At 37.8% G+C, this 17,987-nt stretch overlaps 7 protein-coding genes and 1 pseudogene across 7 annotated transcripts; 7 read left to right on the top strand and 1 right to left on the bottom strand.

Annotated features, from left to right (window-relative positions):
- The first annotated feature begins 157 nt into the window (after positions 1-157).
- LOC117574954 (ATP synthase subunit C lysine N-methyltransferase) lies at positions 158-1,068 on the top strand. Its single transcript, XM_034259011.2, has 2 exons — positions 158-628; positions 687-1,068. Exons 1-2 carry the CDS (start codon positions 361-363, stop codon positions 1,046-1,048), a joined length of 630 nt encoding a protein of 209 aa, XP_034114902.1. The 5' UTR covers positions 158-360; the 3' UTR covers positions 1,049-1,068.
- A 435-nt stretch (positions 1,069-1,503) lies between these two features.
- Positions 1,504-5,135, bottom strand: LOC117574953 (protein O-GlcNAcase). The gene is made up of 6 exons (XM_034259010.2): positions 4,601-5,135; positions 3,765-4,524; positions 2,985-3,705; positions 2,851-2,927; positions 2,376-2,797; positions 1,504-2,315 (listed from the first exon to the last, which is right to left on the bottom strand). Exons 1-6 carry the CDS (start codon positions 4,857-4,859, stop codon positions 1,504-1,506), a joined length of 3,051 nt encoding a protein of 1,016 aa, XP_034114901.1. The 5' UTR covers positions 4,860-5,135.
- A 349-nt stretch (positions 5,136-5,484) lies between these two features.
- Positions 5,485-6,129, top strand: LOC117574625 (glutathione S-transferase 1-1-like). The gene has a single exon (XM_034258515.2). It carries the CDS (start codon positions 5,497-5,499, stop codon positions 6,127-6,129), a length of 633 nt encoding a protein of 210 aa, XP_034114406.2. The 5' UTR covers positions 5,485-5,496.
- Positions 6,130-6,833: 704 nt separating this feature from the next.
- LOC117574492 (glutathione S-transferase D4-like) lies at positions 6,834-7,545 on the top strand. Its single transcript, XM_034258329.2, has one exon. It carries the CDS (start codon positions 6,853-6,855, stop codon positions 7,483-7,485), a length of 633 nt encoding a protein of 210 aa, XP_034114220.1. The 5' UTR covers positions 6,834-6,852; the 3' UTR covers positions 7,486-7,545.
- Positions 7,546-8,410: 865 nt separating this feature from the next.
- Positions 8,411-9,085, top strand: LOC117576000 (glutathione S-transferase 1-1-like). Its single transcript, XM_034260503.2, has one exon. The coding sequence runs from the start codon at positions 8,411-8,413 to the stop codon at positions 9,041-9,043; it is 633 nt and encodes a 210-aa protein (XP_034116394.2). The 3' UTR covers positions 9,044-9,085.
- Positions 9,086-10,366: 1,281 nt separating this feature from the next.
- On the top strand, positions 10,367-11,047 carry LOC117573408 (glutathione S-transferase 1-1-like). The gene has a single exon (XM_034256610.2). It carries the CDS (start codon positions 10,400-10,402, stop codon positions 11,045-11,047), a length of 648 nt encoding a protein of 215 aa, XP_034112501.1. The 5' UTR covers positions 10,367-10,399.
- Positions 11,048-12,148: 1,101 nt separating this feature from the next.
- LOC117574259 (uncharacterized) lies at positions 12,149-14,853 on the top strand (annotated as a pseudogene).
- A 1,613-nt stretch (positions 14,854-16,466) lies between these two features.
- On the top strand, positions 16,467-17,124 carry LOC117574232 (glutathione S-transferase 1-1-like). Its single transcript, XM_034257942.2, has one exon. It carries the CDS (start codon positions 16,481-16,483, stop codon positions 17,111-17,113), a length of 633 nt encoding a protein of 210 aa, XP_034113833.1. The 5' UTR covers positions 16,467-16,480; the 3' UTR covers positions 17,114-17,124.
- The last annotated feature ends 863 nt before the right edge of the window (positions 17,125-17,987 follow it).

The raw sequence follows: 17,987 nt of genomic DNA, 5'->3' as shown, positions 1-17,987 counted from the left end.
CGAATGCTGTACACGATAAAGGCATTGCAACGCTGTACTACCGATAAATATTTTACGATAAGTGTGTACACACCCAAATATTTTTTTTAATAATATCGATAAATATCGAATGATATTTTGATTAAAAACTTGACAGTTTTTAAATAATATGAAATGTTTAATATTTATTACTAAATTTGATTTTTATTAAAAGATTTAAATTGTATGACAATTAATCATAATATTTATTAGTGTATCGATTTAAACCGATTGCTACCAGTTAGTTGCAATCATATGTACAACGGCGATCAGCTGTGTTTTGTTATGCGAGTAAAAGAATTCTTATATGAATTTATCAAAACAAATACATAAATATTTGCAATGGAAGTGTTAAATGAAAGTGATCATAAAACTGTACCTAAAAAGGGTATGTCAACAGGTGGCAAAGTTCTGATTGGAGTTACTGGCGGCGTTGGCCTTGGACTATCTATTGTTTGTGCTTCGTTTGTGGCTCCGGCATTTCGCAAATTCTGTCTTCCATATGTGCCGGCAACAACAGAACAAATACAAAACGTGCTCAATTTCCTCCCCAAAAATGCCACCGGTAAACTACTTGATATTGGATCGGGAGACGGACGCATTGTTGTCGGTTAGTTGTCATACTCCATCACGCACCGACTAGTATGCACTTATGTAATCTTTTCTAGCGGCGGCACAGCATGTGAAAGCCCTGAAAACCGATGGAGTTGAACTAAATCCCTGGCTGGTCTACTACTCCAGGCTAGCCGCAATACGCTACGGCGTTGGCAAGCAATCCCGCTTTTTTCGCCGCGATCTCTGGAAATTTAATATTAAGGAGTACAACTATGTGGTTATCTTTGGTGTTGAGCAAATGATGCAGGATCTGGAGCACAAATTGATTGCCGAGTGTCCACACAATGCCAAGATCATTGCCTGTCGTTTCCCATTGCCGCAGCTGGAGCCGCAACGCATCATCGAGGATGGCGTCAATACCGTATGGTTCTATGATCTAAGCAAACAATCCCGTTTAGAGAACAATAATAGTTGATAATATTATTCAATATTTAGTCATGTTTTATTGCTTATGGCGCAAAGAGAAACTAAATAGTACGTTCATTACTTAAGTTTAAAATGCTAGAGAATCGACAGTCGGCATACGCATTCATGGGTACGCAGGACTGTTTGGTCAATACTACGCGTTATACAAAAATAGGAGGAGATACACGATAATACAATAAATGGATGTTACCAATGAGACACCTAATTATTAGTAATGCACATACAAAAACATTCACACATACAGTCAGCAGGTTAAGTATGTCGAACCGATTAAATAATAAGGAAACCATGTAGATCAAGATTAAAATCAAAATCAAGATAAGCAGCATAGGCAGTGATAAATTGGTGACCGTTTACCGGCTGGTTGAGAAGCTCTTCGAGTGTTGCTTAAAGAATCAAGCAGCACTTTCTGAGCACAACAATGCATAATCTTAGTCCCGACTGCTAAAAGCGTCGTCCCAAATAAATGCACTTACTGCTCTCGTTTCGATAAATCTCAATAAAGCCAATCCGTGTGTAAAAACTCAGCTGCTCCCCATCATTTTCGGGAATGCAGACGTGCACACCAAAACAACCATTGGCCCGCAAAGCGGCCAGTAAGACTGTTAACAGTCTTTTGGCGAGGCCATTATCCCGCTGCTCTGCTTCCTTAAGGGTGGCGGCGCTAATCACCGCCGGGAAAGAACCGCTAACCTCTGTGGGACACGCTGCTGGACTACTGTGAAATGCTTCCACAAATTGTGCCACTAGTTTATGTGGATTTGTGCCTACATCACCGTCAGTTTCCAGCAGTGTTTTGGGATACTTCTCACGTAGTTCGGCCAGCCAACAAATATCCATATTGCGTTGAAAGACATTCACATCCAAGGCACCGCAGGCATAGCCAACCAAAGCATTCGAATTGTCGTAGGCAACCACACAAAACTCTGGATGCAGCGTTAAATGAGCTCCCACAACACCATCGGCTACAATGTCCGCCAAGTCAGCGGGTAGCAGAATCTCATCATCATCTTCTTTGCTCTGCCATTGCATATAGGTGCGCGTACAGATCTTGTAAATCTGAGTTTCATCCGTATTGCAATAGGGCCTCAATTGATAATAATTGGCAGTGGGCTGTTCAGGTAACTTGTAAACAAACAAATCATTGCCCGAATCGACGGGCATTAGGCGTTGCAAGTCAGCTGTGAGTCCGCCACGAAATACCCACGGTTCCTGATCTCCAGACATGAAAGCCTCTTTCCAGCCTTTGCTAAACCCTGCAAGCAAATAGTGTAAGCAATTTTTCAAAGTACAATTCAAACTTGCAGTGCACTTACACGTATAACTGCCCTCAGTGTATGAGGCTGTATTCTGCGGGAAGTGTCCCAACGCTAGCCACTTGACGTAGCAATTTAGCAGCGACAATGCCCCCGAGATGTCCCACACATATGAGTACAGATCATGGCTGATTTCCTTGTTGTCACAGTCGGCGATTTTCACCAGTAGCTCTTGAACCCCAGCGCAAAGTTTTGAAAACACCTCGCTGCGCTGTAACCATTCGCTAACCTCCGGTTTCATGGATTTGGCAGCATCACCACCACTGCCCGAAGCACGATCCTGTAGCATTACATTTGCATTCACTTTTATCCATTGAAACTCATTGAGCAATTTCAGGCCACGTATGCCATGCTCAAAGGGTAAATAAAATAGATCACAGAGCAGACTTAAATCATCTGCATTTATCCTCAGTCGGGAAGATCTGCAAACGTAAATATCAGTGAACAAAGCTTTGGTATTAAATACAATGCTTACTTGGCGTCCAGCTCGTCTTCCTCATGCATCTCAGCAGTCGATACAGGTGACGAAGAAGGACTTTCTACGTGCATGCTCTGTAACGAAGTGAAATTAGTTTCGATATACCAATTGTATCTTAACGACCAGCTTACGTTAACATCGTTAGTCGAGTCTTCCATGATTACGTCATCTGCAACCAGTTTGGTGGCTTCTTTAGGCGATATCTGCGAATTAATGCTGCTGCATTCCATGGGCTCATTGACGCCTGCGCTCAATGGACTCAGACTGCTTTCATCCAACATTGTTTCCACGCTCAAATTATTCACTTGGTCTCGCTTTTCATCTATGGGAATATCTTCTACAACAGGCGAGCCGTCCAACTTGCTGCTAGCCTCGATGACAGCCTCAGTGCTCTTTGCCAGCGGATCAAAAAGATCGCAACTCAGCTCAATAGACTCTTCAACTCCTTTAGCCTCCATAATGGGCACTGGCACAATTGAAATGGGAATTTTCTCGGGCAGCTCAATATTAGACGCAACTGTTGTTGGTATGGGATTTATAATCTCATCGTTGGTTACAACTTTAGTTGGCGAAACTAGGGAGTTCATCACGGGATTAGATATGGGTGTTAGCGTTGAGCTAACGGTGCTGCACACATCTGCAAGAGCTTGCAACTGCGTGGTGTTCACTTCGGGCACTGTGCGCGTGTTTGTGGACGTTGTTGTGGTTGTTGTCAGACTCATGCAGGTGTTAATCGACGGTATGATAGGTATAATAGGCATCACCATTTCCACTTGAGGTTGCGGTTTTGCAATGGGTCCCCAGGCTTCCTTTTCCACAAAGAACTCCGGCAGCCATTCGCTAATGGCATTTCTAAATACGTAAAGAAGATATTAATTAGGTTTACAAAATAAATGTAGTTTCTAGTATACTTTAGAGCTAGACGCGGATGATATACGTTCTTGGAGATGCACTCAACCGGTAAATCGTCTTCGTTCTCCGTTTCCAGCTTGATATCCGCACTCAGCGAGCTATCCATCTTGGAGTCAATGCTGCAGCGTGACCAGAATGCCAACGTATGAATTGCCACAAAATTGCCATAAAACTCACAATTGGGGTTAGTCATGACGCCGCGCAGATGCGGTATTAGCTCTGGCGAACGACCCGAGTAAGGACCCAGAAATACACGCTTTTGATCATAATCGTTGGCATGCAAATTATCCCAGATGACCGGCGGGCGCCGTAGAATCTCAGTTATTTCTCGTACCGATTCGATTGTTATAATCTTGGATATCACTTTGTCGCCAGTCCAGAGAATGTCAATATCATTGTTTAGCTTGGAGCCCAATGTGTTCAAGTATTCAGAATCGACGACGCTAGGCACAGCACGTGACGCACAGTATTGGGTGGGGCAAAAGAGGAACTTTGGACCACTTAAATGCGTAAAGATGTCATTGGTAACCGACACTTGGGCGTTGGCGAATGTTTGAAACACTTCTTTGTCGGCTTTCGACAACTCCGATTCAATATCATCAAATAGTAAAGCGTATGCTTCACAGCCGAATTGTGACACTTGGTCCAGTTTGCGTTTAAGCGTTGCAATCTCCTTCTGACTGCTATAAGTCATGTCCAGACCTGGCGATAGCGCATAATAAAACACAATACCCGCCTCTTTGGCAGCCGAAATCAGACCTGCAAAAATAATTACAATTTGCAAACTCAATTTACACGAAAAACAAAAAAGTACAAAAGATAACAAGATAAATACTTGATAAGTGATCTGCTTCTTCGACCGTATACAGTTCTCGCCAGTAGGCTCTGTGCTTGTAATCATCTTTCGGAGCATACATATACGAGTCCATGCCCATTTTTTTTAATTTGCGAAACAAATCTTTTCGTTGCTCAGTTGTCCAGGGTCGACCATAAAAGCCTTCGATTACACCGCAAATAAACTGTCTTTGCTGATCCGGCGAGGCATGTTCCAAAGATGCACATTTTTCCCCCATGTGGCCGTCTTCCATTTTCATAGAAGCAGGATGATATGCGAGTTAAAATGCTAAAAATGAAGAACGTAAAACGCGAATGCGGCAAAATGGAATTATTAGTCTTTGTCAGTGTGACCGACGCCAGCAATATTAAAATCGGCAGAATATATTATGTTTGTTATCGATATTTATTATTTGTTGACGATAGAAACGACCGATAAGCTTGTGGCACATTGCTATCGCAAATTTAAAATTTAAATTACAATGTAAGCAAAAACAAACAAACGTTTAATAGCTGATCAATATGGAAATCAATTAACCTATCAAATGCTGGGGTAATAAATACTTGATTAAGTGAAGATCTTATCAATTTTAATAAAAATAGTGTGTCCAAATAGTATTTATTTATGTGGTCGTGATAATGCAGGCCAGCTGTTTATTTTTTTTTAACCAAAGGTGAATTTTTATCAAATATCACAAACTTTCCCAAAAATAATTATCATAATATACATATAGAAAGTTATGTGCCAGGCATTACCCCTTAATGACATACAAGTGCATGAAAAAAAAATACAGAGAAGATAACAAACGAACATACCATCAGTGAAGTGAAAGGTATATAAACCGTACTTCCCTACAGAGCCGAAGTAGTTATTTCTAAACTTGTAGCACTATCACAATGGATCTTTATTATTCGCCTTACGCTTCATCGACTGGTGCCATTCTTTTACTTGGCAAGGTTTTTGGTGTGGAAATTAATAAAATTCCGATCAATATCCAGGCAAAGGAACAGCTAAAGCCTGAGTTTGTGAAGCTGAATCCTCAGCACACCATTCCTACAATCGTCGACAACGGATTCTCTCTGTGGGAATCTCGTGTCATTCTCACCTATCTGATCGAGAAGTATGCAAAGGATGATTCCCTTTACCCTAAGGACGCCCAGAAACGCGCGGTTGTGAATCAACGACTCTACTTTGATTTGGGAACACTACACAAGGCTCTCGCAGAGTATTACTATCCACAGTTCCAAAAGAAAGAAGCTGATCCCGAGCTATTCAAGAAGGTAGAGGAGGCCCTAAGTTTCCTTAATAGTTTTTTGGAGGGCCAACAGTACCTGGCAGGTGATTCTCTCACCGTTGCTGACATTGCCATCCTCTCCACCCTTGCTTTCTTCCAAGCCGTCGGTCTAGACATTAGCAAATACAGCAATGTTGCCAAGTGGTACGAGAATGGTAGCAACGTAACTCCTGCATGGGATGAGATCGAGAATACTGTGGCTGCTTCGAAGAAATTGATGGAATCACTGAAATAAAACTCAGCATACTCCTTATACTAGTCCTTAAATAAATTATTTAATTGCAATTTAAAAAATAAAAAATAAACTGATATTTAAGAAGGTTTGAAAGAATAATTTTGAATTTCCACCATTTGTACAGAACCAATTTGGAAAGCAAACCCTCTAAAAATACATTGCTTGATTTTTTTTAATGAAATGTTTTCAAATTTTTATTTATTATTATTATTTTAACTATAAGAGTTTATTCTGAGACTACTCAACTTAGAATATTCTCTTTTCCTTGTCCATCAAACAGTAAACGGCTTGATCATTAATCATAACTCTACAGAATATATTGACCATAGCATTTAATTAAAGTAATGAGCAGAAGCATGTGGGTAAGTTAGACCGTTTGAATATTCCTTCCTATACGCCATATTTTCACATTCTGTATGAGGTCGGTTAAGTAAACGGATCTTCATTCGACCCACACTTAAACCATAAGAAAGCAACCGTTGAGGGAGCTCGACTGTAAATACCCATGGTGCTTTTGCTTTTTTTAACAAAAGGTGAGTTATCATGAAATATCACAAACTTTCCCAAAAATAATTATCATAATATACCTGTATTCGCAATCTTATCGTATGTTTGAGGAGCATGATAATAAACACCTTATCTGTGTAGCGACACGTATAAAAGTAAACCTTTTTGCTGAATCAAATTAGTAAACTTTTAGCTCGGCAACCCATCGCAACAAACATGGATTTTTATTATTCACCTTACTCTTCTATGGGTGCTGCTATCCTTATGATTGGAAAGGCTCTTGGTCTCGAAATCAATAAAATTCATGTCAACGTTCACCAGCAGGAACAACTGAAGCCAGAATTCGTGAAGCTCAATCCACAGCACACCATTCCCACTCTCAACGATAACGGTTTCGTTGTTTGGGAATCTCGAGCCATTCTCACCTATCTGGTTGAACAGTACGGAAAGGATGATTCTCTTTACCCGAAGGATCCTCAGAAACGTGCTCTTGTAAATCAACGCCTCTACTTCGATATGGGAAAGCTTTATAAATCCTTCCTGGAGTACTTTTATCAACAAATCCAAAAGAAACCAGAAGATCCTGAGCTATTCAAGAAGGTAGAAGCTGCCCTAGAGTTCCTCAACATTTTCCTCGAGGGTGAAAAATATGTGGCAGGTGATTCCTTCACTGTTGCCGATATTGCTATCCTCGCAACCGTGGCCAATTTAAAAGTCATTAATGTAGACTATAGCAAATACACAAATATTGTAAGATGGTATGAGAATGGTAGAAAAGAAGCACCTGGATGGGAAGAGGTTGAAAATACCGTTGATACTTTCAAGGCAGTCATTGAAGCAAGAAAGTAAAATAATATATATTAAAAAACCCTTTTTAAAACAATTAAATACTCTTTAAATAAATTATTTACACACAAAACGATTTTCTATTGGTCTTTCTTGTAAATTTTGTACTCTATACAACATTTAAATATTCCAGCTAACATATACAAGTGGTTAAAGATGATAGCAAGTATGTTTTCGTTGCCCACAAAAGCTGACTGACGTGATTCATTCTACCCTTGCACAAAGTCAATAATATTGGGATAGGTTGTGAACATTCACGCACGCCTTAAAGCGCTCACACTCTTGTTATTTAATAAATTATAAAAGATTACTTATGAAATTGTCTCAGATCGATTTCGACAAACTGTCATTATTATTATATATTAAACATGTTTCACTAAATTGGAAATAAAATCTAGTAAATTTTTAAGCCCTTGCCACACTGTAACATAAACCCTTCATAGCATGTGAATTCTAAAAATAACATATTAAACTGTTTCTAAACTGTACTTTTATTAAAGCGCCGCTATAATACCTTAAAATAGACTTAGATAACCTGCATGCGTTAATGATCTTTACTAGATTAGAGGTTGATAAATATAAATACATATGTATGTGGGTGCAAAATATATTGAACACGTATTTATTTAGGTTGAACCTTCTAGAATTATTTTATAGCGTCGAAACTGCGGTAAATAATTATGAAATACTACTAGCATAGTCAATTTATTCTTAATGTATTCTAATGATGATATTTCAAAAATTCACAATCATAACAAACCTACTATGTATATGTGCCAGTCATTATCCCCTAATGACATACAAGTGTATGAAAACAATATTTAGAAGATAACAAACGAACACACCTTATCAGTGAAGCGAAAGGTATATAAACCGTACTTCCCTACAGAACCGAAGTAGTTATTTTTCAACTTTCAATACCATCACAATGGATCTTTATTATGCGCCTTACTCTTCATCGACTGGTGCCATTCTTTTAGTTGGCAAGGTTGTTGGTGTGGAGTTTAATAAAATTACGGTCAATACCCAGGAGAAGGAACAGCTAAAGCCGGAATTTGTGAAACTGAATCCTCAGCACACCATTCCTACAATCGTCGACAACGGATTCTCTCTGTGGGAATCTCGTGCCATTCTCACCTATCTGATCGAGAAGTATGCAAAGGATGATTCCCTTTATCCTAAGGACCCTCAAAGACGTGCTGTTGTGAATCAACGCCTCTACTTTGATTTGGGAACACTCTTCAAGGCTCTCGCAGAGTATTACTATCCACAGTTCCAAAAGAAAGAAGCTGATCCCGAGCTATTCAAGAAGGTAGAGGAGGCCCTAAGTTTCCTTAATAGTTTTTTGGAGGGCCAAGAGTACCTGGCAGGTGATTCTCTCACCGTTGCTGACATTGCCATCCTCTCCACCCTTGCTTCATTCCAAGCCGTCGGTCTAGACATTAGCAAATACAGCAATGTTGCCAAGTGGTTCGAGAATGGTAGCAAAGTGACTCCTGCATGGGAAGAGCTTGAGAATACTGTGGCTGCTTTGAAGAAATTGGTGGAATCACTGAAGTAAAACTTAGTATACTTATTGTACTAGTCCGTAAATAAATTATTTAATTGCAATAAAAAAAAAAAATGATATTTAATAAAGTTTGGTATAATAATTTTGAATTTCCACCATTTTGGCATAACCAAGAAAAGTTTTTTTTTATTTTGTGGCAGATGATACGTTTACTTTTGCCAATAATGCCCTGCTCATAAATATTTCTTCTATTTAATTTTAATATATTGATTTGAGCATGTATGAGATGGTACGACAATGTTAGCTGCTTGTCGCTAGAATGAGATCAAAACGACCATGGAAACTTTGATTCCTCGAATTATTTAAGTCAACAAATACTCTTAACCCTCTAAAATTGAATTGATTGAATTTAAAATTGATTTTTTAAGACGATCAACTAACGAGAATACACTCGTTATTCTTTTATGTCAGCCTATAATATTTTCTTCACTTTATCCATTAAACAGACATAAACTTGATTATGTGAGTAAGTTAGTCTGATAGGGGATTCCTAAACTCCACATCTTCACATGCTGTTTGAGGTCAGTTAACTAAACGAATCTTCATTCGACCTTCACTTAAACGAAAGAAGTAAGAAACCAACGGTCGAAGGAGCTTTGACTGCGAATTTCCATAATGTTAAACATTTATATGAAAAACGTCATAAGCAGAAAATGTTTCAAAGATATACCACATATGTAGGTTGTTAAAGCTGTTGAAGAATACAATTAGTATACTTGGGGTTTGAAATGCTTCCTTCTGTCTGTTAATAATTCCTTTCTACCCTGCGGATAGTGAGTATCAATATAAAAATTAAACAAATGCATTCTGCGCACATATGTACATGTGTATAATTTTGAAAATAATAAGAATCGGATTACTTGGCGACAGTTTGTTAAACATTAAATTTATAAAGCTCAAATAAACTTTAAAGCTTTTTAGAAGACAACAATCGACAACAGAAATGAAGTAGATTATGCGGCTATTTATTTGCGTTCATTGACAAATTGGTTTAAAGATAAGAGGACTTATCTTATCCGATAGTAATGCGTGGGAGGACAATATATATTTGTGCTTCAAGTTGTTAAGCTGCTAACGTTATCAAACCATTTGTTAAATAGCGAGGCAACTGTACGGAGTAATTATGAAATAGGACCACCATTTGAAAATTGTATTCCTCATGTGTGGTAATGATGATATTTCGGAAATACAATACACAATCATAACAAAAAGAATTACGTGTCCATATCCCTCTACAACATTGATAGAAAACAAACGCATTGACTTAATCACTAATGCAAAAACTATATAAACACAATATCTGTGCAGAACCTCAATAGTTACCTATCAACACTCACTACCGTCAGGATGGATCTTTATTATTCACCTTATTCTCCAACGACTGGTGCCATCATTATGATCACCGCTGCTTTTGGTCTGGAATTCAACAAAATTCAGGTCAATCTTGCTGCGAAGGAGAATCTAACGCCAGAATTTTTAAAACTCAATCCTCAACACACCATACCAACTATCGTCGACAACGGATTCGCACTGTGGGAAACTCGCGCCATTATCACCTATCTGGTTGAGAAGTACGGAAAGGATGATTCCCTTTATCCGAAAGACCCTCAAAAACGTGCTGTTGTGAATCAACGACTGTACTTCGATTTGGGAACACTCTTCAAGGCTCTCGCAGAGTATTATTATCCACAGTTCCAAAATCAACCAGGTGATCCTCAGCTATTCAAAAAGGTGGAAGAGGCTTTGAATTTCCTTGACAAATTCTTAGAGGGTAAACAATACTTGGCAGGTGATTCATTCACCGTTGCGGATATTGTCAGCCTCTCCACTATTTCATCATTCCAAGCTCTTGGTCTTGATATTAGTAACCATGACAATGTTGTAAACTGGTACGAGAATGCCGGCAATGTTGCTCCTGCATGGAATGAGGTCGAAGAGGGTGCGGCTAATTTGAAGGCGTTGTTTAAATCATTTCAGGAAAATGCAACCGATTGATTGTACAATTCTTTAAATATTATAATAAATAAATATTACGTGCATTCATAATGAGATATTTTTATATGTTATATAATATATTTGTATAGATTCTAGAAGTTCAAGCACACATTTATTAAAATGATAATCAGGCGTATTTTTATTTTTTGAGAAATACTGACGATCTTGATCACAGTTTCAGCAAGATAGCAATATTTAAAGTCTTACGTTTGTTAAACGTTGAAAGCTCGAATATTTTAAACTTAAAGTTTTTCGTAATGAACCATTCATAGTAAAAAGCTTGAAAGCTAGATTAAAATGGTCTCTTTACCTGCATTTATTAATCAGTTCGTGTATATGTAGAGCACTTTAGTGCTCTGATAAGTATATATCATTTGTGCATAATTACGAGAACCATTTCTATACCTGCCACATGTAGGCTAGTAGGGTATTATATATAAATTATATATATATGTATATATGTATGTATTCTTGATCAGTATCACAAGCGAAGAAGATTTGGCGTGGTGCTTTTTTCTCTATCTACACATGTACGTGGGTGCATGAGCAAGGCACACCATATTTAAATAGTTCCCACTACTTATCATTATTAAAAAGAAGTTTTGGATGGAATGGAAAATAATAATTTTAAAATTTTTGAATTTAATGATATATAACATAGCTATTTCCTAAAATATCATCTTTATATAAATTGGAAAACAACTACATTAACACTACTACATTTTGAAAATATTTATTGCTTTGATGTGTATGTATGTGTGCATAAGTGTTATGTGTGACAAGTGCGATTGCAAGCCAATGAGCACGAGGTATTTCGTAGTCTAAGACTCTCAATTAATCCATTTCTACTTGTTACTTGCTATGCCAGCGATGAAACCGGGTTGAGTAATTGTGAAATATTAGTATCATTTTAAAATGGAATTCCTCATACATTATAATGATGATTTTCCAAAAATTCACAATCATAACAAACAAATAGATGTGCCAGTCATTAAACCTTATGATCCCGCAATCAAGAGATAAAAAAATGCTGATTAATTTAGTAGAAGAAATAGTATATAAGCTGCATTTCTCCATAGAACCGTATTAGTTATCTTTCAACTCTCTCTACGATCACAATGGATCTTTACTATTCGCCTTATTCTTCATCGACCGGTGCCATCCTTGTAGTTGAAAAGGCTCTTGGTCTACAATTCAATAAGATTCAGGTCAACCTAGGCGCAAAGGAGCATCTAACACCAGAATTCCTAAAGCTCAATCCTCAACACACTATTCCCACGTTCGTCGACAACGGATTCTCTCTATGGGAATCTCGTGCCATTCTCACCTATCTGATCGAGAAGTACGGAAAGGATGATTCTCTTTACCCCAAGGATCCTCAGAAACGTGCCCTTGTGAATCAACGCCTTTACTTCGATTTGGGAACTCTCTTCAAGGCTCTTGCAGATTATTACTATCCATTGTTCTATAAGAAGCCTCTTGATGCAGAGTTATTCAAGAAGGTGGAAAAGGCCTTAAACTTCCTTGACACTTTCTTGGATGGCAAGCAGTATGTGGCAGGAGATTCCCACAACCGTCGCTGACATTGTCATCCTGTCAACGATTTCTTCGTTCAAAGCATTTGGGCTGGACATTAGCAAATACAACAATATTGTGAAGTGGTACGAGAGGGGTACTAAGCGTGCTCCCGGATGGAATGAGGTCGAAAATGTTTTGGCTGATTTGAAGACATTGGTAGAATCGTTGAAGTAAAATTCATCAAACGATTATGGCTTCATCGGTCTTTTAATGATGACTTGGATTCAGCGAATTTGATCCAACTAGCTTGGCAGCTCTCATCAGTTATTGTATATCTAGCAGTACACGGTCTCGGATCTAAACTCTACCGCACATTCCCATTTTGTGTTTCGAACCTTTGTATTTAATTTCTATGTATCCTTGTCTGTCCCTTTAGTCTCAACTAATTTTTTACATTTTTCTTAACCATGAACCTTAACTAAAAGAAAGCTTATATCATACGATTACAAAAATAACTCTCGAGGTTCAAAAACGAGAATTTAGCCTTTTAACAACAATTTTCTGCGAAGAGTTTAAATGTGAGATAATGGAAGAGATCAATCTGTATGAAGAGCCCTTAGAAATTTAAAAATAAAAAGGCAACATATAAACAAACTAGTATTTTATTTATTCATGTATCTTTAAACTTTGTTAACAAGAGATTCTTTTCTTTAAGAAACAACTTCAAGGGATGTCTCTAGCAAGGAATGTCTGTCCCCGAAACGATCTGTGAAGTGATGTCAATTGCTTTGATTGTTGTTATTAACAACTTTTTGAATTTTTGCGCTAAACTTTTTCCCCAAAAATTGGTATATACCACACTAAAATACCTTGAAACGGGTTGGTAGCTACCGTGTTCGAAGTGGTTATCGATAAATCGATTAGCAACGTGTCGTATGAAATACTTCTATTTAGTGTGGATCTAAGCTTAGAACTCTAAACGTAACTCATTTGTATTCAGTTGTGAAATAGTGAGTGCCCAAGCGTGATCTTTTCTTCAACTTCGTGAATCGTAATTACAGGTAATTAAAATGGTGTCCGCGTTATGATGATGGTCCAGAGTTCTCAGTCGTGATGTCATGACATCAAACTTCGGAGTTGTAGCAGATTATGAAGATTCTCTTGAGAAATTGTTGTTCTTTCTTATCACTAACCTCAACAATAAAACTAATTTAATATATTTTATTACTGCTTTTAGCAGAGTCGTAAATTCAAAAAAGTCTTTCAAATATAATCGAGGGTCGCTCATAAACTTAATTAAAGTTGTGCATAATGCATAATTATATTTGGTTTCGAATTATTATGAAATGTTCACTCACAGCGTGAACAAATTATCACCCATGGCATTATCATATGCATTAATTAGCCTGATAAAATAAGCCTTATCTGTGTAGCGACAAGTATAAAAGTACACATATTTGCAGAACCAAAATTAGAAATCGTTCGGCTCGCAAACCAATCACAACAAACATGGATTTTTATTATTCACCCTACTCCTCCTTGAGTACTGCCATTCTTATGACTGGAAAGGCTCTTGGCCTCGAATTTAACAAAAATTGTGGTCAATGTCCGCCAACAGGAACAACTGAAGCCGGAATTTGTGAAGCTTAATCCTCAGCACACCATTCCCACTCTCAACGACAACGGATTCGTTGTTTGGGAATCTCGAGCCATTATCACCTATCTGGTTGAGAAGTACGCAAAGGATGACTTTCTTTACCCGAAGGATCCTAAGAAACGTGCTCTTGTAAATCAACGTCTCTACTTTGATTTGGGAACCCTTTTCAAAACATTCGCAGACTACTATTATCCTCAGATCCAACAGCAACCAGCTGATCCTGAGCTACTCAAGAAAGTGGAAGAGGCCTTGAGTTTCCTCAACATTTTCCTGGAGGGTCAAAAATATGTGGCAGGTGATTCCCTCACTGTTGCCGATATTGTTTTGCTTGCAAACATTGCCAATTTCAGAGTCGTTAACATTGATTTGAGCAAATACATAAATGTTGAAAGATGGTATGTGAATGGTAAAAGAGTAGCACCTGGATGGGATGAAGTGGAAAAGACTGTGGATAAGCTGTCGGAATTTCTGGAAACATTGAAGTAAAATTTGTCTCTCTTAAAATTATGCAATTCTTGACATTATGTAACCTGCAAATATTTAATTAACAATTTTGGATAATATCTATCTGAACAATGAATATTGGAAATGTGTATTTCAACTAGTGCTCTCTCCAAATAAAGTAATGAACTGCAAATTAAAAAAGTAAATAAATGAATTGTTTTTTGGGAGAATAAAGTATACGCCGGATTATTGGGTAACTTTGGTATTAATCGTAAATTAGTAAATGTTTGATTGATGTTGTGAAGGTCCAGCTTTTATTTTTCTAGATAGGTTAGGTTAGGTGGGACCGGCTGCACCCTGTACGGGGTAGAAGCATAGACCAGTGGAGGTCCGTAGCTGTACCGGTAGCTTATCTACGTCTCAGAAATCGCGCAATATGGACGCATTTTTGGCAAAAATCAGCAGCATCCTAGGAGGTAGCCGTGAAACGTCCCGAAGATCGTTGTGGCACGGCGAATTAAGGTATTTCAACCGGAGTCGGATAACGCTGGCATCTTCAGAGAAGATGCTCGAGTGTTTCCTTAACCCCGGGCTCGTTGCATTTCCTGCACTGATCACTATTCGTGATACCCAGTTTTACAGCATGGACAGCCGACAGACAGTGACATACAGACACAAAATGCCAGCATTAGCCTGCAGTCTTTCCTTGAAAGCTGCATGACGAAATAGGTTAAGTTTTTGTCAGTAGAGGCACACATCAGTTCCGATTATAAGATTTTTTTGGAGGAGCAGACCATGTCCACCAGCCTCCGCAGCTCGTCAGGTGGAGCCAGCATGTCGTGGGCCATGTAGCAGGATGCCAGCAGCAAACATCCCTCACGGCTCTCCAGCACCACCACGGTAAGATCGTCATTGCTGTAATTAGGTAGTAGATGAGGTTTAGCTTTTATTTTTACAAGGAAGGCAGTTCTCGATAATAAACTTAGATGTATGTCTCAATTTAAATTAAACAAGTGTTCAAACTACCCACATTCAATCGTAAAAGCTTTTACAAATAACGTAATTGGGCTAGGTTAGGCACAACAAAATGCGGTAAACATGTAATACAAAAAGCTCTAGAAAACTTTAAAGCTGTTTTGAGGCAGACATTGAAATTAGATTAGATTAGATTAACGATAGATTTTCAGTATTCATTGATAAGTTCGTGAGTAGTATGTGTTAAAGCACTTTAGAATATTTAACAGTTGATATATCAAATCACATGATAGTATATGTACTACGAAAATTAAGCTTATTGCCATCGACCGAAACTTACAAAAGTTCAGAACTAATCATTTTTTTATGCAAATTTCATATACTTTAAAAAGCTCTTCATATAATGATGTATAATTTGGTAAACATAATAAACATACATACATACCATCCATGGAAGCCAAATTTCTTAAACACCAAACATTTGCAATACGAGTACGTTTAATACTTATGATTTTAAGTTAATGGCCGTAGGGTATTTCGAAGTTCAGCATTCTCGAGTAGTGTGTTTCTTGGCACAAAAAATAGCGAAGAAACCGTAGTGAGTCACTTGAAAATAGTAGTATCATCTGAATGGTATTCCTCATGCATTGTAATGATGATGTGCCGAAAATACACAATCATAACAAACATCTGAATGTGCCTATCATTGTCCCACTACTTTTTATGGACAAGCTATTGAGTGATAACAAAATCGCAAACCTAATCAGTCAAAGAAAAGGTATAAAAGGCCAATTTTTATATAGAACCGTGTTAGTTATCTTTCAACTCCCGGCATCATAATGGATCTGTATTATTCGCCCTATTCCGCAACAACTGGTGCCATACTTATTGTAGGCAAGGCACTTGGTCTGCAATTCAATAAAATTGTGGTCAACCTTGCCGCGGGGGAGCATCTACGACCAGGATTTTTGAAGCTTAATCCTCAGCACACAATTCCTACTCTCGTCGACAACGGATTCTCTCTGTGGGAATCTCGCGCCATTCTAACCTATCTGATTGAAAAGTATGCAAGGAACGATTCCCTTTACCCCAAGGACCCCAAGAAGCGTGCCCTTGTGAATCAACGCCTCTATTTCGATCTGGGAACACTCTTCAAGGCTCTTGCAGATTATTACTATCCATTGTTCTATAAGAAGCCTCTTGATCCAGAGCTATTCAAGAAGGTGGAAGAGGCCTTAAACTTCCTTGATACTTTCTTGGACGGCAACCAATATGTGGCAGGAGATTCTCTCACCGTTGCCGACATTGTCATCTTGTCCACTATTTCTTCGTTCAAAGCATTTGGTCTTGACATTGGTAAATACAACAATATTGTGAAGTGGTACGAGAATGGTACTAAAGTTGCTCCTGGATGGAATGAAGTCGAGAAAGTTTTGGCTGATTTGAAGACGTTCGTGCAATCATTGAAGTAAAATTCAATTGATCTATTATACCACTATTTAAATAAATTATTTAACTGTTTTAATAAATTAAACGATTTTGAATTACACTTCATCATCTATAAGCGAAGATTAAGATATTTATGCTTTAGTAACTGAGCGAGTTGGGCATAACATTTTGCGATGGATTAAAATAGGTCTGGAATGATGGCTAGGTGGACAGATGCCTAATAGACTTCATTGTTTACGCGCAGGCTGCCTGAAAGATGGAGTTGTTCTGATGCTCTCGTTGGTCAGGTCTCTTTACTTGTTGAATTCCTAAAATAAAGTTAAAAATTTTGCTTTTTTTTCTTTCCTGGCTTCCCCAATTTACACTTAAACCGTTTTACCCCTATATGGGTAAATAAATTGCTAATATATGTACATATGCAAATATATTTAAGTAATAATTTGAAATAAAATAAATATGTAATAATAAAAAATATATGTCTTGGTCTATAAAAATTAAAGTAAATACAAAATGTGGACTAATTAACTTCAACCTAGCTAGCATGGAATCTCCCACTATTTCAAATTGAAATTGGGTTATAATTGAACAAAAAAGCTCTTTAAGGAAAAAGTCGGGAAATTTTAAGTAAACAACTATCATTCAACAACTTTTCTTCAGCCCTGGATTCGTTGCATGGAAATATCGATAACCATTAGCTGCTGACTGTCGACAAATTCAAACTGCGATAATTGTTGATTACATTTTTAGTGCGGCAATTTTCAAAACAATAAGGGGAAGTTTTTCCTACAATCATTGCTGAATTCTTGTATGGATTATAGCTATTTGTTGATATGATTACTTTACTTAAGTGCACAATATATAGTGCATCTCTTTCTTCAGCCTCGATAGTTCCAGACA

This window comes from Drosophila albomicans, chromosome 2R, assembly GCF_009650485.2.
Source record: "Drosophila albomicans strain 15112-1751.03 chromosome 2R, ASM965048v2, whole genome shotgun sequence".
Taxonomy (NCBI): Eukaryota; Metazoa; Arthropoda; class Insecta; order Diptera; family Drosophilidae; genus Drosophila; species Drosophila albomicans.
The sequence above is the reverse complement of the archived record's forward strand: the minus strand, read 5'-3'. Positions and strand labels throughout refer to the sequence as shown.